The 19,625-nt window shown below is 28.2% G+C and overlaps 1 protein-coding gene across 1 annotated transcript; it reads left to right on the top strand.

Annotated features, from left to right (window-relative positions):
* The first annotated feature begins 14,215 nt into the window (after nucleotides 1-14,215).
* LOC116773576 (uncharacterized) lies at nucleotides 14,216-18,993 on the top strand. The gene is made up of 2 exons (XM_032666059.2): nucleotides 14,216-14,268; nucleotides 18,103-18,993. Exons 1-2 carry the CDS (start codon nucleotides 14,257-14,259, stop codon nucleotides 18,991-18,993), a joined length of 903 nt encoding a protein of 300 aa, XP_032521950.2. The 5' UTR covers nucleotides 14,216-14,256.
* Nucleotides 18,994-19,625: the final 632 nt, after the last annotated feature.

Below are 19,625 nucleotides of genomic sequence, written 5' to 3'. Positions count from 1 at the left end.
AAAAATATTCATAAAACTGTTTCAGTTGGTTGTTTACAGTCTTGAAATATATTTCTATAGTTTTAATGTGTTATAGATTTTTTCTTACTAGGCTTTCTTTAAATCATAAAAGTTCATAACAAAATTGTGAGAAAAAAATGCTTACAAAGACTTATTTCGAAAAAAATATTGTACTCCTTCTAAGTGTGAAGATATAATGACGTTGTAGCCATAAATCGTTTAAAATGGCAAAAAAAAAAATTATTCGAAATTTATTTGATATCAAGTTATAGGCAGTCATTTTTTTTATTCAAACTCTCCTAGTGTAACTTGTCTATTTTCTAAAAACAGGCGTATTTTGCTTTTACTTTCTTCAATTTAGGATAGAATTTATAAGAACTACAATTCTTTCATGGAACAAACAGTTGATATTTAAAGCTAACTTCTCTGCATCCAAGGTGGTCTTTATTGTCTTTCCAAACGTGTCTTGTTGTCTTTCCAAATGGCTTTCGAAACTAACAGTTTGTAAATACTGTTTTGTATCACAAATATTAATAGTTGTAGAAGAGACATTTCATTCACAACATTACAAAGGTTAAATCACAAAAAAAGAAAAAAACATTGTCGTTTTTCAATCAAACATAGATTATACACCTAAGACAATTTTCTTATACTCTCTTTTCTCATACCATGGGTTAAAAACTTCTTCCCTGCCTATGAAAGTTATGTTTGCTCAAATCATAATACTCTATGTAATCAGTTGAACATAGTTATGTTACATTAACAAATTAATAACTTGAGATATTGGAGTATATAGCGAAGTTTATATTTGAGATTATTAAATAGGAAAATATCTATAAGAACTGTTCTCATAGTCAACCCTTACTATTTTAGTTTTGGAAGAGTATATATATATATATATATATATATATATATATATATATATATATATTCCTCTTTGTGCAGTGCTCTTTTTAATCCGATCGCTCCATTTTAATGAAAAGAAAATTTTGAGTTTATCTCGCTTTCAGTGAAGTTTAGCTTAAGTAAGGTGAATAATTTTCATGGAAATATATTGTCATGAAAATTAGACTAAGATTACTTTATAAAATAAATTACCAGTCGTTTCAATCGTCCTTTCGAAAATCTATATTCTATTGTACTGTTATACAATTTCTATTTATTATGTGTAAGTATTTTTCATTATATTTTATAAACAGACTTTATCAAGCATTGGTACACAGGCATAAACCTATGTATGTGAATTTGCATGTATTTACGTTATATTTTTAAAAATACTGACTATATTGTATAAAGCATCATATAAATTTATTAAATGATCTTAAATCATATCTTTTCGGAATAGTTTTTTTTTTAATTTCAACTAAATTAGTAAATAAACATTTCATACCGAAGAAAAAATTATCATAAATGGAAATATTGTATCCTGAAAAAGTATATATTGCATCCAACGAAAATGCATTTTACATCATACAGACGTGTAAATTTTGTATTTCTGAGTAACGTAGCAAAAGTCGATGAAAAAGTTAAAATAGAGGGTCTTATATAAACTTACTTAAATATTCTCTTGACGTATCCGAATAATAACATCGCATATATTAATATTCATCTCATTAATTTCACGTGAAAGATAAGAATTATATTTATGAAGATGGACGATTTCTTAATATTTACTAAGTTTAAAAATATACAAATATATTATGTTCCACTGTATAAGGTTTCTTCATAAGAGTGTTCATGAAAGTCTGTGTTTTATTTCAATATACATAACTAGTTATATGCTTTTTTTGGGAAGGAAAAATTTCAACGTTGCAAATACCTCCAAGCCTAATAGGTTTATTTTTTTTTTTTTGGTTTGCTTAAGAGAATCTCTTAAAAAACCGTATGTACTATGATTTAAGGATTTCCAGTTAACACACACACAGCTTGAAAATCCTTTGACATTTCAAACAGAAAAATGCACTAAAAGGAAGGAAAATAGAGGGAGAGACCTGAAAATACACACACATTTTAGCATTCGGACCCCGGTTAGATATTATATCTATAACATACTGCAGTAAATTTGGGAGCTAGCCAAATGCACTGCATGTACATTATGTTGACTCGGCAGTTTGTGTTCGTTCTCATTGTTTATTGCTATCCGATGTTTATTTATGAAATCACTTCATGCAAAATATTTAATCTACAAATACAAACATCACTTAAATTCTTATATTTACATCTTATAATGACGTAACAAAATTTCCATGTGCTATTTTTACTTAGACAATCGGTATTTATTTTTTAAATATTTCTATATTATAAAAATTCTGATGATTTATTAGAAGCAATGGAAACAGATTCATTGTACACATGGAAGCCGTGTACTGTGATTGAGGCATGTAACATGTCCGATGCGGGTCCATTTCCCAGAATGCATGGATTTAGGTTACGTGTGCGCTACACACATCAGAGATGGCGGGCGTATATGACGTCATATAAAACTTGTGGTAATTTAAAAATATTATACAGATAATTAATATTTAACATTTATATGTATTTATATTATTGTATATTGTAACATAGTGTTACAATATTCATTGATTTTATTGTTAATACGAATAGCAATGCCCTATAAAAATGTTTACGTTTTTAAACTATATAAGTATTGCATTTGTGAAAAAAAATACAGTAACAAACTTTGTCAAAATTGCATAAACAGTTAGTAAAAGTCTTATTTGTAAGCGAAGTATAAATATTTCTATCATCTTTATTTTATACTTATTTGTGACGAAAAAATTCAGCAAATATTACACAGCCGCCCATGTGACGCAGTTAGATAGGCTAACAAAAATAGAGTTAGTTCTCATGAAATTTTAAGGTAATTAATAGAAGCCTTTATTTGAATACTCTGCAAACTGGAAACTAATATTCTGTCAGATGTGTGTTATTTGATGTTAGGACTTTGAGCTTGTGAGTTGCGCTTGGTTCAAAATGCAATTTATTATTCAGAACTTGCACCGATCTATACTATACCTGTTATAAGCTGAACTTAGTTTTCCTTTTTAAAGGCTATATATTAAAGCTTTATTATGAATACCTATAGAATATAAAATTATGTAATATAAGAAATATTTACGTCAAAATGGTTTTATTTATTATAAGAAAACGTGATGTTTAAATTAATTGATATTAGTTCTTAGACATGACGAATTTGAAACTGTTAGTGAAAGGTTTAATAAAAGTTGAGACAATATTTATTTGTAATCTAAATCAGACACTATGGCGTATAGACGATTTATGTTATTTGAAGCTCAGAGTATATTTTCATTATTTGTTAATCCTATGATTTTTTACTTCTTGTTTACAAGACAAGTTAAGATAAAGTTAAATAAAACTCTTTAGCTTATTTTTTTCGCAAATAATTTTACCCATTCTAGTTTTAATAATTTAAAATTAGAATTTTATTGTTGGAAAAAATATTTTGCTGTAAATTAACTATATTTTTAATAGTTACTTTGAACAAATTTTAATGCAAATGTGTGTTGCTTTCAAATAAATGGTTTGATTGGTATTGCTTTAGCCTTACTAATTTTCGCAGTGACGTATAAATTTAACGTCTTACCCTGGAAAAGATTTTCTTTGAAAACGGTGACTTGAAATGCTTGTTACCTTATTTCTTCCACATATTCCGTTCTGCTCTTATCTCAATGCCTTAATACCTCTGACTACTTCTGAAGGAAGGAATTCATGTTTAAAAATATAAGTAAGTATATTGTAACGCCCCTTTTACTATTGTTTTATAGAATAAAAGTAACCTAAGTGAAATATAATATAACAAAGCATAAGGGTTAAATTATTGTTTTTGTTGCTCTTTTATATGAAACAAATCAAGTAGCGTGGGTAGATGAGGACACTAGTCCTGCCAAATAACTCCGAGCTGACAATTGACAAAGAAGTGTTGTAACAGAATAAAAAATATATAAATCACAGTGAAGGGACCATAAAAATTTCTTTTTTTTTTATTCAAAACAAAGTCTCTATTCAGTTTTGTTTCTGGTATTGGACATTGTTCATATATTTCCTTTGTTTATATTTCAATTGGATAGGTCTTAATCACTTGTACGGATTAGTTTTTGAAACCGAGCTATCAATGGGTGAAAGCAATCTAGCAATACTCAATGCTGACTGCTATTTTATCTTGATTTTTATTTTCTACATCAATTGTTCCGAACTCATCTATAACAACAATATACAAAAATTGTTATAACTTTGAATGTTGTTTGGTTCTTTGTTAGAATTTTTCCTTTTAGTTATTAATGACGATTGCAACAATAAGCCAGTTAGCTATATTAAGCAACAAATCGAAGTCCGCCAACTTAAATAATTAAGACCACAAGGATTCACTTTGCTAAGTTATTTCATTATACTTATTTTGTTCTAAAACTAAAACATCTTTTAAGGCTGTTTATTACATTTGAAATTATATTTTATATCGTCCAAATAGAGTATATTTTGATAAAATGGCAAAATTATTGCTTATGTTGTAGGTAACTTAAACGATCGTTATACGATATCAACTTTATAGCCTTGTGTTAAGGTTTAATGTAGCAAGGTTTTTAAAGTCACTGAGATAGTTTATCAATGTACAAAGCATAGTGAAGTCGTAATTGTAAAAGTTTGGAACCACGCTCTATTAGCTTCAACAGTATTATGTACATACTGTAATGTTAATTGTTGCATAGTATCCAATTTATGTTTGCATTGATTTCAATAGTTTTTGATAAGAAGTAAAATATTACTACTATATAAGAGAAATATTCTCTTATATAGTATTTATATTAAAAGAAAAAAACAACGTAATTCTTAGTAAAAGTAACGAAAATGAAATCTAAGCTATTGCTGTCAGATAGGCATGAATTAAATAACATTTTAATTAAAAAAATATTTGAGTTTCAGTCCATCAGTAATAGCGCCATCTTTCGGGATATATTTGAAACCCTTGTAAGTAAGAAATGGCTTGTTGAATAGGAAATGCATAAGTGTCGGGAAGACATTAACCAAACAGCGTTCGAAGTGATTTAAAAAAGTTTACAGAGATGGCGTTGATTTTAAAATAAATATACTATTAAAGTTCTATTATTTTCAAAGTAAATTGCTTTAATAACTCTTGAAATATATTAATAACAGACTTTCCGTAAGCTTATTTTAAATTGTCACCTGAAATAAAGATATTTATTTTTATTCAGACATATTATGTTAACTAGAAGGTCCTAAATTTATTGTTATAATCTTCTTTTAAAGTTGTTAATACTAAATAAATATTGAAAAACTAGCATCAAAAACGACCCTAGACATTGCAGAATTCAAATGACATTTGTAAAAATTATGTAACAGTATTATGTATTTTTTAATTGATATTACACGTTTAGTTGATTGAGTATTATTATAATGTGGCCCCTTTAGTATCCCTTCAAACGTCAAGTCTAAAAGATGGAAAATCTGCTTTGTCATGAAAAAATTGAGAAACGACAAAACGATGCTTGATAGGAGCGAATAAAGTGGGACATTGAAGATAAGAAAACGAATATAAAGGTTTTAAGGTTTCTCTTACCTGGATATCCGTAATAATAAGAGGAAGTTGCTTCAGTGATTATATATTATAGGGATTCCAAAATTCTGAACCTCACATATTTATGCCTGATTTGTTTTAAATTAAATATTTAAAGGTTACTCTACATCCATATTTAATTACGTACTTATAAACAAAAAAAATTTATATCTTTGATATAAAGTCTATTGACAAATGAAGGACCTCTCCCTACTACTCTTCCTTTGAAGGCTATATAACCATGATATTTTCTTTTCATCTAATATTAGTTACTTTAATTGATAATTAGGAAGTTATAACTAGAATTAATTAAAGCCTAACGATTCTTTTGTTTTTTTCTTTTAATAGGCAGTACAATCTGTATTACAAGTTTTCTGAACTTTATAGAATCGTTTTAACTTTGCCAAGTAATTAAGAGCCGGCTACCTCATTAAATATCTACTTACGTTCCCAAACTTTTGGCTCAATTTTAATGCTGTGTTGATATTTATGAAGTTGTAATTAGGTTTTATTACAATATGATGTTAGATGTTCTACAAAAAGTTCGTATTTTTAATAAAAACACAGTATACTCACATAAAATGTATGCACACAGCTTATTCAATTGATATCCCATTAATATATTGTAGTATTCAATGAAACTATATTAAATTCGTCATGTATGTATTGTGCTAAGTAGCAAACTGACTGACAGAGACCAATACAAATAAACTAATCTACCTACATTACACTTGACATCATATTATTATTTTAACAATACCGAGCAAGTATAACTAATACATAACATAAATTTAATGTATTAATTTCATTAACGTCTATAGGTATCTGGTATTCTCATATTTGTCACAAATCTTTAACAGATTGAATTTTATATAACATAATGATAAGTATGTTTGTTTAAAATATATTAAATGAAAAGGCTAAGCTGCTATGGAACACTAAAATAAGTTCAGTGTTATCTTTATGTATAAAAGGGATTTTATAATAAATAATATCTTAATAATGTTCATTGTATTACATAATCGTCATAGTTCATTGAGCAAAAATAATACAAATATATTATATGTATATATTTAAACTTTTAGTGATTGAATACTCTACCCGAATTATGTTTAAAGTAGCTGTTGATATTTCATTTCATTAATCGTATACATTAGACTTACAAGAAAACCAATTTTACTGTATATAAAATATAATATTCTAGTCACGTTCTATACAGGCGTTTGTGATGTTTGATAAAGAGTTTGCCCATTTAATAAATTAATAGTATTAGTAGTATCCGTAGTAACTAACTCATTTTAAAGTACATAGAACATTTTAAGCGAATTATAATATTCAAGTAATTAAAAAAAAATTGTCATTTGATAATTCGCTTTTCAACACTTCTGATATTGTTCGTGGATATGAGAAGCCAAACGTAACCAAATCAACTGGACAAGACGATATTTAAGATTTTCGGATATGACTCTAACAATAATCTCAGTTTTATTTAACTTGACAATTCTCGAAAAGCCTCCTAGACAGCCTTACGTATCGCTAATGAAAAAATCTGAGTAGTAAATAAGATTTTAAGAAAAAATACACCTTACTTATCGGAATTAGTTATATTCCATAAAATTACTGTAAAAAAACAGTAGTTCTGAGAAAAAAAGTGTTGTGGCTTAATTAATTATGCTGTTTTTAACAGTTTCTGAACTAGAATCGTCAAAAGTTTATCTTACCAGTGCAGTTAGGTTTATCTAAGAATATTTGATGAGAAGTTATTCTATTGTTCATACCCGCCACTCAAATAAGATCTTACCGTTACACGAAGAGTTAGACAAAAACTGTTTGAATATTTTAAACAAACGGTTATCAGAATTTGCTTTAAGGTTGTTGAGAATTGGTTCATAAAATCAATCTTAAGAAGCATTTTAGGAAACGCTCTGTGGGTGAATTGGAATATATTACTAAGCAAGTGGGGGTCTATCGGAAGTCTTGCAGACCGTAGTTATATCACCTGTTTCGTTCTTGACTTCTTACTTCGTTTGAGAATTACATCCGCGCCTTTTTTTAAATATTTTTACTTCAAATTCTCATATAGTATAGATAAAAGAGAGGAACGGTGTAATAATTATATGTTTATTCTCATATTAACAAATCCGATATAAAAAAAGTACGGAGTAATCAATAAATAAGGCTAATATAATGTTAGTGCTAAGTCAGGATAGCGCTTCCTACATTACCTCGTATAATCAGCAGGCTTACGTTTATCTTATACTAAGATGACTTATACTGATTACGTCACTTCAAAGACAAACAACTGTCTAATTACTTTATCTAGACTCTGACATCGGTGACACTCTTTTAGTTTTCCTTCGTATTTTCTAAATTAATTTTTTTTTTAATTTTATATCTTCTATGTATAATTTGTCAGTGGAAACTGGCAATATGTTCAGATTTTGCCTCTTAAGAGCAATGTTTTAATTATTTATTACGTAACACAATAATTTTACTAACATCTTACACGTGTGATTATCCGGAAAATGATTTACAACCCTTTTTTATTGCTATTGTGAATTTTTTGCAAGATTTCAAAATTCGAAATTATTGTCAAGTCTCTTCATCAAAGATCCGATTTGTTCTTTCATTAAGACCTTTGACCAAAGTCACTCGTAATGAGGAATTAAATAATCTTTCAAGAGATTTTTAGCTTCAGAAATGGAAGAAAGTCGACTGCTAGCTTTCAGTCTTAAGGCAGCTGAGATTCAATTTGCCTTGAAATCGTCATTAGTAGGTGAACTCTTTTTTAAGATTTAAACAAATAAAATAAAAAAACAAAATGCTTTAAATGCTTGACTAAGGTAAAATAATACATATTTGTTTTTAAAATATTTAATATTTCTTAAATCTAATAATAAATAAATTATTCTAATATTTAACAAAGTTATTACGTAGGAAATATACATAAGTATATATAAAATTAGTAATAATAAAAAGATTGTACGAAAATTTACATTTTAAATGCGTGGCAGAAAAAAAAAGAATGTGTTACGAGGAATAGGATATTACTTAACTTTCGACGATAGTGAGTGTTTTGTCTTAAGAGGAAATGCTTACATTCCGAGAATAAGATGTTCTTATGTAATATAATAGCGAACATATATTCTACCGATCGTTATAAAAATAAAAACTTATTTTTTTATTTGTTGTCAAATATATCATTCGAAACAACAAACAATAATAGAAGTGATCACAGAAAATAAAATAACTGAAACCTATGCTATAAAAACGTGAGATGCGAAATCTCAATTAAAATAAAAATAATTTTGGCGAGCTACAAAATTAGATGCTGTTTTAAAACTGGTTCGTCAGCTTATTGTTTGCATAAAAAAAAAAATATTTAAGTCGTTCTTTTTAATTTTTACTCGTCTCTCGTAAGAACATCAATAATGCTACCAGGTAGAAATAATGCTAGCCTCCAAATGAAAGAGAATGTAGAATGATAGAATGTACTTTCACTGAATCTGGTCAGATGTGGTATATTTACTTACCTTTCAAATACCGATTTTATGCTAAGAGATAAATTATTGTATCTTATTTCATCAATGACTTTTGGTTAGAAGGTTTATTTCTTTATACTTTAATAAACTATTTAACGAAATGAATATAAGTGATTTATAAGTTGATCTCCAACATTATTTAAAAATAAATATTATTTTGGATATGCCATAAGTATATATATTTTATATTTTTAAATTATATTTAATACTTTTTATTAAATATTCTTACAGACAGACGAGATGAATGTGCCTAGCGGTTTATCTATTTATAGGTCATCTTCTACTAAATATTTGTCCAACTATTGCTTTAAATATATGATAAGTGTGGTCAGAGCCCGTCTTGGAGCGTAATCAAGTCATAGAGGTAAGACTGTCACACATCTCCTCCAATTTAAGTTGTTTCTACAGTAAAAAAGCTTCTAAAAATTACATTTTTACATGAAATAATGTGACGAATTAGTCTTGGTTTACGCTTTTGTCACAATAAACGATCTGTGGTACAGCAAACCAGATGTAATGATTGGTTTTGAGTCATAATAATGTGGCTGTGATGCGTTTATTGATAATTACATATTGATAGGTTGTATATCCAAAATAATTCTGGCAAGCAATGAAATTTATTTGACTGAGCCTACCTTCAATTATCAGACGTACACACAGTTTAATTATTATTATTACACCAATCGATGAAATATTGAGATAATATGAAGACTGCGTTTCTTTGCATTCATATAAAACTGTTAAAACAGTATCGTTTTACCAAGTTTAAAAACCATACTTACATAAACAACACTCATATGTGTACTTGTTATAGCCAACTATAAATAATATAACCGCTTGGGTTCACTGGATCACATATATTTTATTCATCGTCACAAATTAATTAAAAACACAAAAAAAACTGTTTCTTTGGATTTAAATTCCCTGAAATAATTTTAATAGTATCCCTTGAAGTATGTGGATTGAAAGTTGGAGAGCGGTAACTTTCTAACCGTGCAAGAGACCTAACTCTACCAATTACTAAATTACTAGCCACAGCTGTTATTAGCGATTGAATTTGATACACATTCACTAATACGTTACAACGATTAAAGGCTTCGTATTTTTCGTTATGTATAGGGTAATAAAATGTTGATACTGTTGATAAATGCGGAATGTCTAAGTAGAGACTTTCTATATGTAGCGCATATGTGACATAATAACCGTTCGCATATTTATAACAAACAGCAGCAGATTTCATTAAAGTGATTTATTGTTAGGTGACAAAAACTGTTGATGGAACTTTTACAGTATAAATAATAATATTCCTCCATAATAAATATAAGACAGTTTGAACCAATGTGTTTAACGAGCAGCTTATAACAAGGAAATTGCTACTCAGGCTCTATCTATTTTAAAAGTTACTGGAAACATAACATGGCATGGCCATAGTAATATTTTTCGTTAAATAATAAACATATATTTTTTTAATACAATTATTAGTATTAGTCAATTTAATATTAGTTAATCTTTCAGTGAATTTTGAAGTTCCGGGCAATTTTATAACAGAAATTCATTGATGTGGAAACTTAATAATATTTTATGAAATATGTTATTGCTAAATAAATTTATTTAATTATTCGATGGATTAGTTCCTTATTAAGAACTAAAGTCACGTGTATGTAATCCAAAATAAATTACCAATAAATTGTTAATGTTATACATAAACCACATAAAATACTATCACTTTCGCCAGAAATAATTACAGAATCATATACACTTGTAATGCTCACTTATACTAGCTGCTTTTCTAGATGAAGTAGTGCTTTAAAGAAATGTTCAGTTGTAACTTATAATGATATAATTATAGAATGAAATGGTGACCGTTATTGCGTTTAGGAAAAAAACAACTTGAAGGAATAATTTTCGCTATCATGTAAATAATACATATGAATATTAATATTAATAAATATTAATGAATAATGAAACTGCTAACAGTATACTAATTTATTCAGCAATTCAGGTTATTCATGTTAAATAACATTCAAAATGATAGAAGTTACTCAGACATCTGTCTTTCTAAAGAAACTAATTTACAAAACAATAGAAACTTTGAAATTGAGCATTTGTTATAATATTGTATAATTTGAGTACAATCCTATTCAATTTTGTAGCGTTAAAGTTTTTTCGTTCACATTAACGAGTTGGCTAAATAACGGTAATTCTGTTACTGGATTTTATATTAGCTTAAATTTAATATTTTTATTGCAATATTCGCTAATACACTGTTTATATTATTGTAGTTTATTCTATAATATTTTTCAATAATATTCGTTTTTTATATATGAATTTTAAAAAATATATTTTTTGTCAGAAGTTAAGCCACATGCTTATATCAGCATAATAACGAAGATCGCTATATTGACTAAGACTGAATATTACGTGCTACACGAGTAGAACTGAGAATATTCCAAAGAACTACCTAACAAGCCGAGACAAAAAGTATATAATAACCTAACCAAGGATTTTATTACTGCAGTAACAATTTCCGTTCTTATTCCTTCTGTAGAATATAACTTTATTTCAGACATCCGCAATATAAAAAAGGAAATATATAAGGAAATATATAGTAAATTAAGTAATTAAAGTATTTAGCACCATGCAGAAACAAGATTAAAATTAATGCTACATTTTACATCACAATGGATGCCCTCGCACAAATTTTCTAAGATTATATGTGTATTACTGTCTGACAAAATTTAGAGAAATATTTTCTTCAAATAGTTTTCCAGATATATGAAATTATTATTTGGCCCCTAAACTGTAAAAGGTTATAAAATATAAAACGTTTATTAACATTTGTTATGAAGAAGTTACTTTAAATTTACTAATCCATACATTAATATGGGTGGATAGAATCTAGAATATAAATTATTGCTATCCAAACTCAATAGGATAGAATGGTGTTACTGCTATATCAACTTAAAGTACAATAAATTGTTTTGGGAAGGCGAGAATTTCTGCGGTTTAAACTGCAGTTTGCGGTCTTCTGAGATGCAAGATAATAAAATTTTACTGAAATGCTCTGTAGTGACAGTATATTTATTTGACGTTTTATCACAGGAGGCAGGGTATAATAGATGATATTCCCATCGGCCTGATCAGTTTTCCTTAACCAGTTTCTATAGAGATATTTAATGTAAACGAGACTACTTCACCCTCCCTGTAATAAACATAAAAGCAAACTAATATCATTTATATAACTTCTTCTACCTTGTACGTTTTTCACACTTCATTGATTTTTATGCTCTTTTAAACTGCCGAGGATCTTTTATTTGCTATGTGATCTCAAAAGAATATTATGCAATGCTTCGAATGAATTTTCAGATTGGAACTAAAATGTAATCTTAGATTATATATTTTATAAACAAAACCAGGATTATTTTATTTTATGACGCCGAAATTAAAGTATACCTATTACGTTATGAAGATCTTAACCGATGACCCTTTTAAAATGTGAGGGTGATATTTGATGTAGGTCATTTATAATTATGATATATTGAGGAAAATGTTCGCCATATAATTATTATTCGCGCTATAATCTGGAATGAAAGTTATTGTTCGCTGTACAACAATAAGTTGTTGAACCTGGGTTATCGTTAAAGGTAATCGTTTAAGAATTCCAGGTTATCTTTAAGTTAGAATTTTATTGGATATAAAATTTTAATAATAGAATGTCATATTTTTATTTTTCATTAATAAATTGTTTAATTAAACGGTTGTCATTTACTCATTATAATCTTTTTCTATATAGCAATTTCATATTTTTTGCCAGACATTTTTTTAATTCTTTTAAGCATTGCTTATAAAATTCATTCAAGTCTACAATCAATAAAAGACAGCGAGCGAGATAAATGAAATCCCTAAAATAGTGAAAAATAATTAATACAATGCTTCTCATATAAAATATAGAACAAAAACTTGTGACTTATATATATATATATATATATATATATACGTTCATCTTTATACTATCACACGCTACGTATATTAAGTACGAAGTGAGTTATAAAGGTAAAGGGATTATTATTAATTTTCATGCATATGTAGATGTTAGAAATGCAAAATTTTAAATTATATTCTTTGCGTAATCAAATAAGTTTCGATGAGTAAGATGCTGGGCAAAACTTTGAAACAAATTGTGAATACAATTAATGGTAATATTTTAATTAAAATTCACGAGAAATATTTATCTAACAAATGAAAGGGACAAGCAGATGTTAAGTATTCAAATTGGGAGAAATGAATATTTGTTACAATCATTTGAGGCTTTCGTTTGCTTTACATTGCAAAACTCGATAGGAATTTGTGGACTCCGTCCTCATTGGAGGATTAATGGGGTTTCCGGAATATTGTAGGAATCGTATCAAATTTCAAAAATTTGGCAATTTATTGTATAATTTATTATAATTGTGTTCCAATTTATTCATCAAAGTCTTAGTTATCGAATTGATCATTACCGATATTATTCGTTGAAGTGCAGCCATTTGTGTATTTTAATTGGGTCTACCTCCCTACTTTTTATCTCTTCAACGATTCATGTATATTTTATTAAGATCAATTAATCTTAATATTAATGGAGTATTTAATCACAGTACAACGAGTAACAATTAATTTTACATCTATAAATTTTCAAGATAGAAAATTTACATCAGGTGGGGCCGTCTGCTCGTTTATCGCCAATATATCATGAAACAAAATAGTATGGATAATGATATAGTACCTTTCACTAGAAGAAACAACTAGCTAGAACAAAACCAGAATATTGAGAAGAAAAGCAAAAAATATTTAAAACCTTTTTCGAATATATTTCATATGGCTGTTTGGTTAAGTATAGATATAGGTGTCTCGGTAATTTATAGTTAACGTAACAATGTTTTCAATTAAAATTTTATAAAAGAATAATCTATTAAAAAATATCTATCTAATTGCTAAACTAATGTCAATATTATATAAAAAAAAAACAAAAAATATGTATAGCAACAGTCGCCTTTCCCTGGCACTCACTTCCGTAAGCTATAAAAAGTTAGTACATCCGAGTGTTCGTATCATTGCAATATCTGCCACCATACTAAGTAGATCGAGATGAAGTTATATGTAAGTGATTTTTATTATTACGTGATAAGATATGTGATAAGTGATGTTTGAGTGCATTTACGTATTGATAAGACAGGACCGGTTGACGGAAGCTATACGGACCAAAATTTAAATAATATCGTGACACTTAAAATCTAAAACTATTTTCCTTATTTTGATATATTTCTTAGAATATTTTGGTAAAATAATAAAATTATTAGATATTTTTATAATTTTCTCTCAACTAATAAAACTCAAACAAGTGAACATAAATGTTAATTCAAAAGCGTACCTATCCCTCACTATTTCACTTATAATAGTTTACGGGAACTCCATAATTTTACTCGATATCATATGTCAGTCGCTTTGTTAAAAATTTATTTACAGTTACATTATTGTAGCGCTTGTTATATCTAAATAACTCTTTTGTCAAATTGATGGAAATAACGAGGCACTCCTTTGTTTAAAATCTCCGCTACCTACGTCTCGAGGAATTTAATGTGACATAACTTTGTCCAACACATAATTGTCACAATAATTACGCTTCTATTGTGATTTTGGAAATTTGGGTCTGTTTATTGCTTAGAATATTTTTTTGATTGTGTAAATTATATTTAATTTCTAAAAATATTATTTTTAAGTTGGTATATTTTAAGGCAATAGACCTTTTAAAAATATTTTATATTATTCAAAGGGAAGGCAAGGATTTTAAAGGCAAACTATGAAATAAACCAAAGAAAATCTATATAGTAAATATTTTATAATTTATAATATGTTTATCCAATTCGAAAGCTACTACCAATAAGGTCCAAAACTGTGTTGTGGCAAACTAAACAAGCTTTCGAACGTGTTAACATAATGCGAGCTTTAAGATAGCCCTCAACGCATTTCCCGTTTATCGGAACGATCAGGAAGTAACATTATTATGCATTGAACGGTATTTCATGAGGGATAATATATCGAAATACTAATTTTGTACTAAATATAAGTCTAGTGAATACATGATAGACTTCTCTACAACTAACTTCTCCTACAAAGGTCTTTTAATTATTAAGTTTTATTTTACATATTCTTGTCACTTCATCAGAACCTTCTTTTGTTATCTTGTAGTTTGCCTCTGATTATTCGTAAGTTATTACAGTTACTAACAAATATATCCCTTAACACCTAATAGTCTATTCCTCAAACAAACCCGTATTTGAAATATAATATTTGTTATATAAAACACCATTATTTTCAATATATATATTCTACTGTCTCCAAATACAATCAACGTTATATTTATGCGGAGTTCCTCGCTCGCTCGGCAACTCATTTGTCTGAACAAATGTTAGATTTTGATATAACTTCCAAGCAATTATTTAATGTTGAATATATTCTTATTACTTATTAAAATATATTGTAATCATAATTTAAACAAAATTTTTCATTTTAATAAAATTTATTTTTCAGTAAGTGAAAAATATTTAGAAGTCGTAAGCAGAATCGATACGTCTGTCTTTTGAAATATTTAAAATATGGATTAATTAACTTTGTTGTTTTAAAATCCCGTTAACATTGCGAAACAATTAATATATTTGGGTTTCTGCAAAAATTTTAACAAAATTAAATGATATAAAAAAAACACATAAATTATGTAAAGAATCCTCGACTCGAACAAAATTCAAAACTACGACGTAATCGTCGATGTTCTAATTCCAGAATGTTTCTTAGTTCCAAAGATACATATTACAAGAGAATTGTAGGTTACGATAAACTTTTTTAAATTTAGAACGAATACAGTGTAAGTTTTCAGAACGTTGAAGTTAACGGCGTAGATTTTTTTAATTGTATAATTACTGAAACGCTATACAAAATGTATAAACTATAAACGATTTGTATAATAATATTAGTTGAGATCCATGTTCGCCTGTAACTGTCGTTATTATCTTATCGTAACCGTGAGCAGGAGCTTTCAAGTTGCTTTAATCTAATCGTTAGTTCGTTTTGAAGTTTAGAAACAAGATAACTTAATCTTTGAGTGTCTGAGTAGAAGTTGCACTGCAAAAAAATAAATAGATTGCTCCTATGATTATTATATTTAAGTAATGATTCAAATGACGCGTCGTCAGTATTTTAGTCTAGAAAGTGTGTAAGATACGTTCTGTTTGTTACAATTTCAGTCAATTTTACTTGTACTTTCAAATGTAAAAGTAAAAACACTATTGTATCTTATAATGCTCCTTTTATTTACACGTTGGTTAATTTTAAAACGTTATTTAGTAAGTTCCTGAATTTATACACTCAACGAACAATACATCACTTTCAACTAACTTTATTGTTATATTTTTATTAAATTTTTTGATTAATTCCAAATATCATATGATTTAAATAGTATTAAAGTTTTTTAGTCCGTAAATATTTTGTTTTATAATTAATTATAAAAGATCTTGCGTTTTAAATATAACAGGAACATATAATGCTCTCAATTAATTACATAAAATATTTCCTTCGGATTTTTTATAAATTTTTATAAGTGTAATCTATAACTAAAATAGACAAATTAGCTGCTCTTTGTTACTTTTTAATTTATGACTAGACTATTACGTTGATATTACATAAATGAATGGCATTGCAACCCAACGGAGTGAAACGCGACACGTTTTTGGACATTCATGTAAAAAAATAATGTACTATCAGTTTTGAGCAGTTTTTGTCTCCTTCAAACTTAATAATAATTCAAAAGTAACGTAGTTTTAAACACTTATAGTAGTGACTTACATTAGAGCTAATTTATTGTTAAGCTTTCGGGTAATCTATCTTTATCTTTATCTTAATCTTTATCTTTATATTTTTCTTTTATTTATATATCTTAGAATTAGTCGGCAAAAATTTTACGCTCTGATTTATTTAACAGCGATATTAAGTAATAAGTAGAAAAAAGACTTCCTAGTAGCAATTTTAGAATACCCGAAGCGTATAATAAGCGTCAATGCTTTTGTATGAAAAGTTCTCTTTATTATATTACGGTAAAGTTCGAATTTCTTATTACGACGGTCACGATTTAAAAAAGCGGTTATTTAACAGCTATTTATTCCTTATTTTATAAAACAAGCACTCGTAGTACGAGTTTTAATCATCCATTGAATACTTTTCAATGAAAGTTTGAACATATAACCAGGATTTAATATTATGTAATAGGATTTAACAAGAGGATTAAATGTTATATGAATATATTGAATGGATTGGTAACACGAATATTTTAAGTGATGTATGAATAAAAACGCCGAAAATGTCGTATTTTAATAGAAAAAAAAACCTTTTTTGTTAAGGATACTGAATTAAAAAATTCAAATGGTACCTTACCTAAGTATATAATATGTACGTTTACGTAGATGTATAGAAAATCAAAATTTCAATGAGAAGAACCTCACTGGGTTTGAGGCATGAGGAGAGATTTTGTCACGAAAAAGGGTTTTAGTAACAAAGACGACTTGTTGACCATCCAGTATAATTTGTTTAATCATAATCCGTCGTGTCATCAACACAAAGAATCTTCACTACTTACTATATAAATTTGTACTTTTTTCGGTTTTATTTATATAGACTATACATTTTATAAATATGTATTCGTCATTTTTAAAACGACTTTACCAATATATTTTTAAAATTTTCAAGGGTTTTAAAATTTATCACGTAGACGCATGTCCCAATGACCGACTTAAATTATTTTCAAATAAATAGTAGTATACAAAGTTAAATAATAAAAAGATAATCTGAAAATCAGGTAAATTAAAACCAGAGAATAAAAATAGAATCATCATTAGATTGATCTGTTTAATTAAGACAAATAATAATATTTTTTTTTTTTTACAGATTTGTTTATTGGCATTAGCCGTAACCACTTGCAAGGCCGGATTTGAATCTGGAAATGAACACCTTGAAAATAACGGATTAGGAGGTGGCGGTAATTACCATTTTTCTTCTGGAGGTGACGGGAGTCATGACTTCGGCGGAGGGCAAACACAACAGTTTGGTCACGGCCAAGATTTCTCTGGTGGTCATGGCGGTTTTGGGCAAGGAAATGATTACACTCTTGCATTAAGCCAAGGGCATGGCCAACAGCAAGCCTTTGATTTAGGCAGTCATGGAGGACAGAACTTTGATGGAGATTCATACCTTCAAGCTGCTCACGAATTAGGTCAGAATCATGATGGCGGTAATGACGGCCATTTGGTTGAACAGTTTGGTGGCCAACAAGATCACGGGGAAATTATTCATGATGGGGGTCACTCTGGTGGGCAATATGGCAACGGTGGATACCACGACAACGGTCAGCAAGGATTTGTCCTGCAAGATGCTGGACATGAATATGGAGACCAACATAATTTTGGACATGCTCAGGCCATCCCAGTTGGAGAACACATTGATGAAGAACATCCCGTGGAGGTGCCTCTATACAAACATGTTACTGTCCCCATACACAAGCCTTTGCATGTGAACGTGCCGAAACCAATTTTAATTGGAATTCCTCATCCTTACCCTGTAAAGGTTCCTGTGCACAAGCCAGTTGCTGTACCCGTGGAGACTGAAATTTCTATTCCAATTGAAAAGGTTGTGCCCTATCCGGTAGTTAAACATGTTCCCTATCCAGTAGAAAAGCATGTACCTATCAGAATAGAAAAGACCGTCACTGTTGAAGTACCTCAACCTTATCCCGTGAAGATCCCAATTTATAAAACCATACACCATAAAGGTCACCATTGATTAAATAACAAGTGTTATGGTCTGTTTGTGTGAATGTTCCGTGCCTTGTAAATATTGTTGTCTAATTTTAAGTCATTTTCAACGATCTTGTTGTAGTTGATTTATTTATTTTTAAGATTGTTGATGCATTATATAAAAATATGTTACCTGTTCATATAGTCTTTTATTTTTGTAAGTATTCCACCAATAATAATTATTGTCTTGGCATCCCCGAAATGAAAAAACTGGATTAATTCATAGTCAAATGAAGAACTCACATTACACGTATATCAACGACTGAATCATAAGCATCAAAACAACATTTCTCTTTTTTGTAATTTTGGGTCAATAATCGCCATGGTTTGAAGAGGAAACAATTTAGGGCGCATCAGATCAAAATCCTTATCCTTATGGGTAGGTTATTATAGTAGGAAAAAATAGCAAACTTATATATAATATAATACATGTTTAACTAATAAAATTTAATTAAATTACCTTCGATTTGATGGAGAGAAAGTTACTTGAATTTCAATAAGGAAACCATTCCAGCAAACTGATAGAAAAATATTATTTATACGATGCTATCTTACATTTTTATAAATAGGGATCATTAAGTTAAATGTAAAAGGATAATATATATTTTGAATCAATAT

Source organism: Danaus plexippus, assembly GCF_018135715.1.
Source record: "Danaus plexippus chromosome 22 unlocalized genomic scaffold, MEX_DaPlex mxdp_27, whole genome shotgun sequence".
Lineage (NCBI taxonomy): Eukaryota > Metazoa > Arthropoda > Insecta > Lepidoptera > Nymphalidae > Danaus > Danaus plexippus.
Note: the sequence above shows the minus strand (reverse complement) of the source record. Positions and strands in the feature narration are given on the sequence as shown.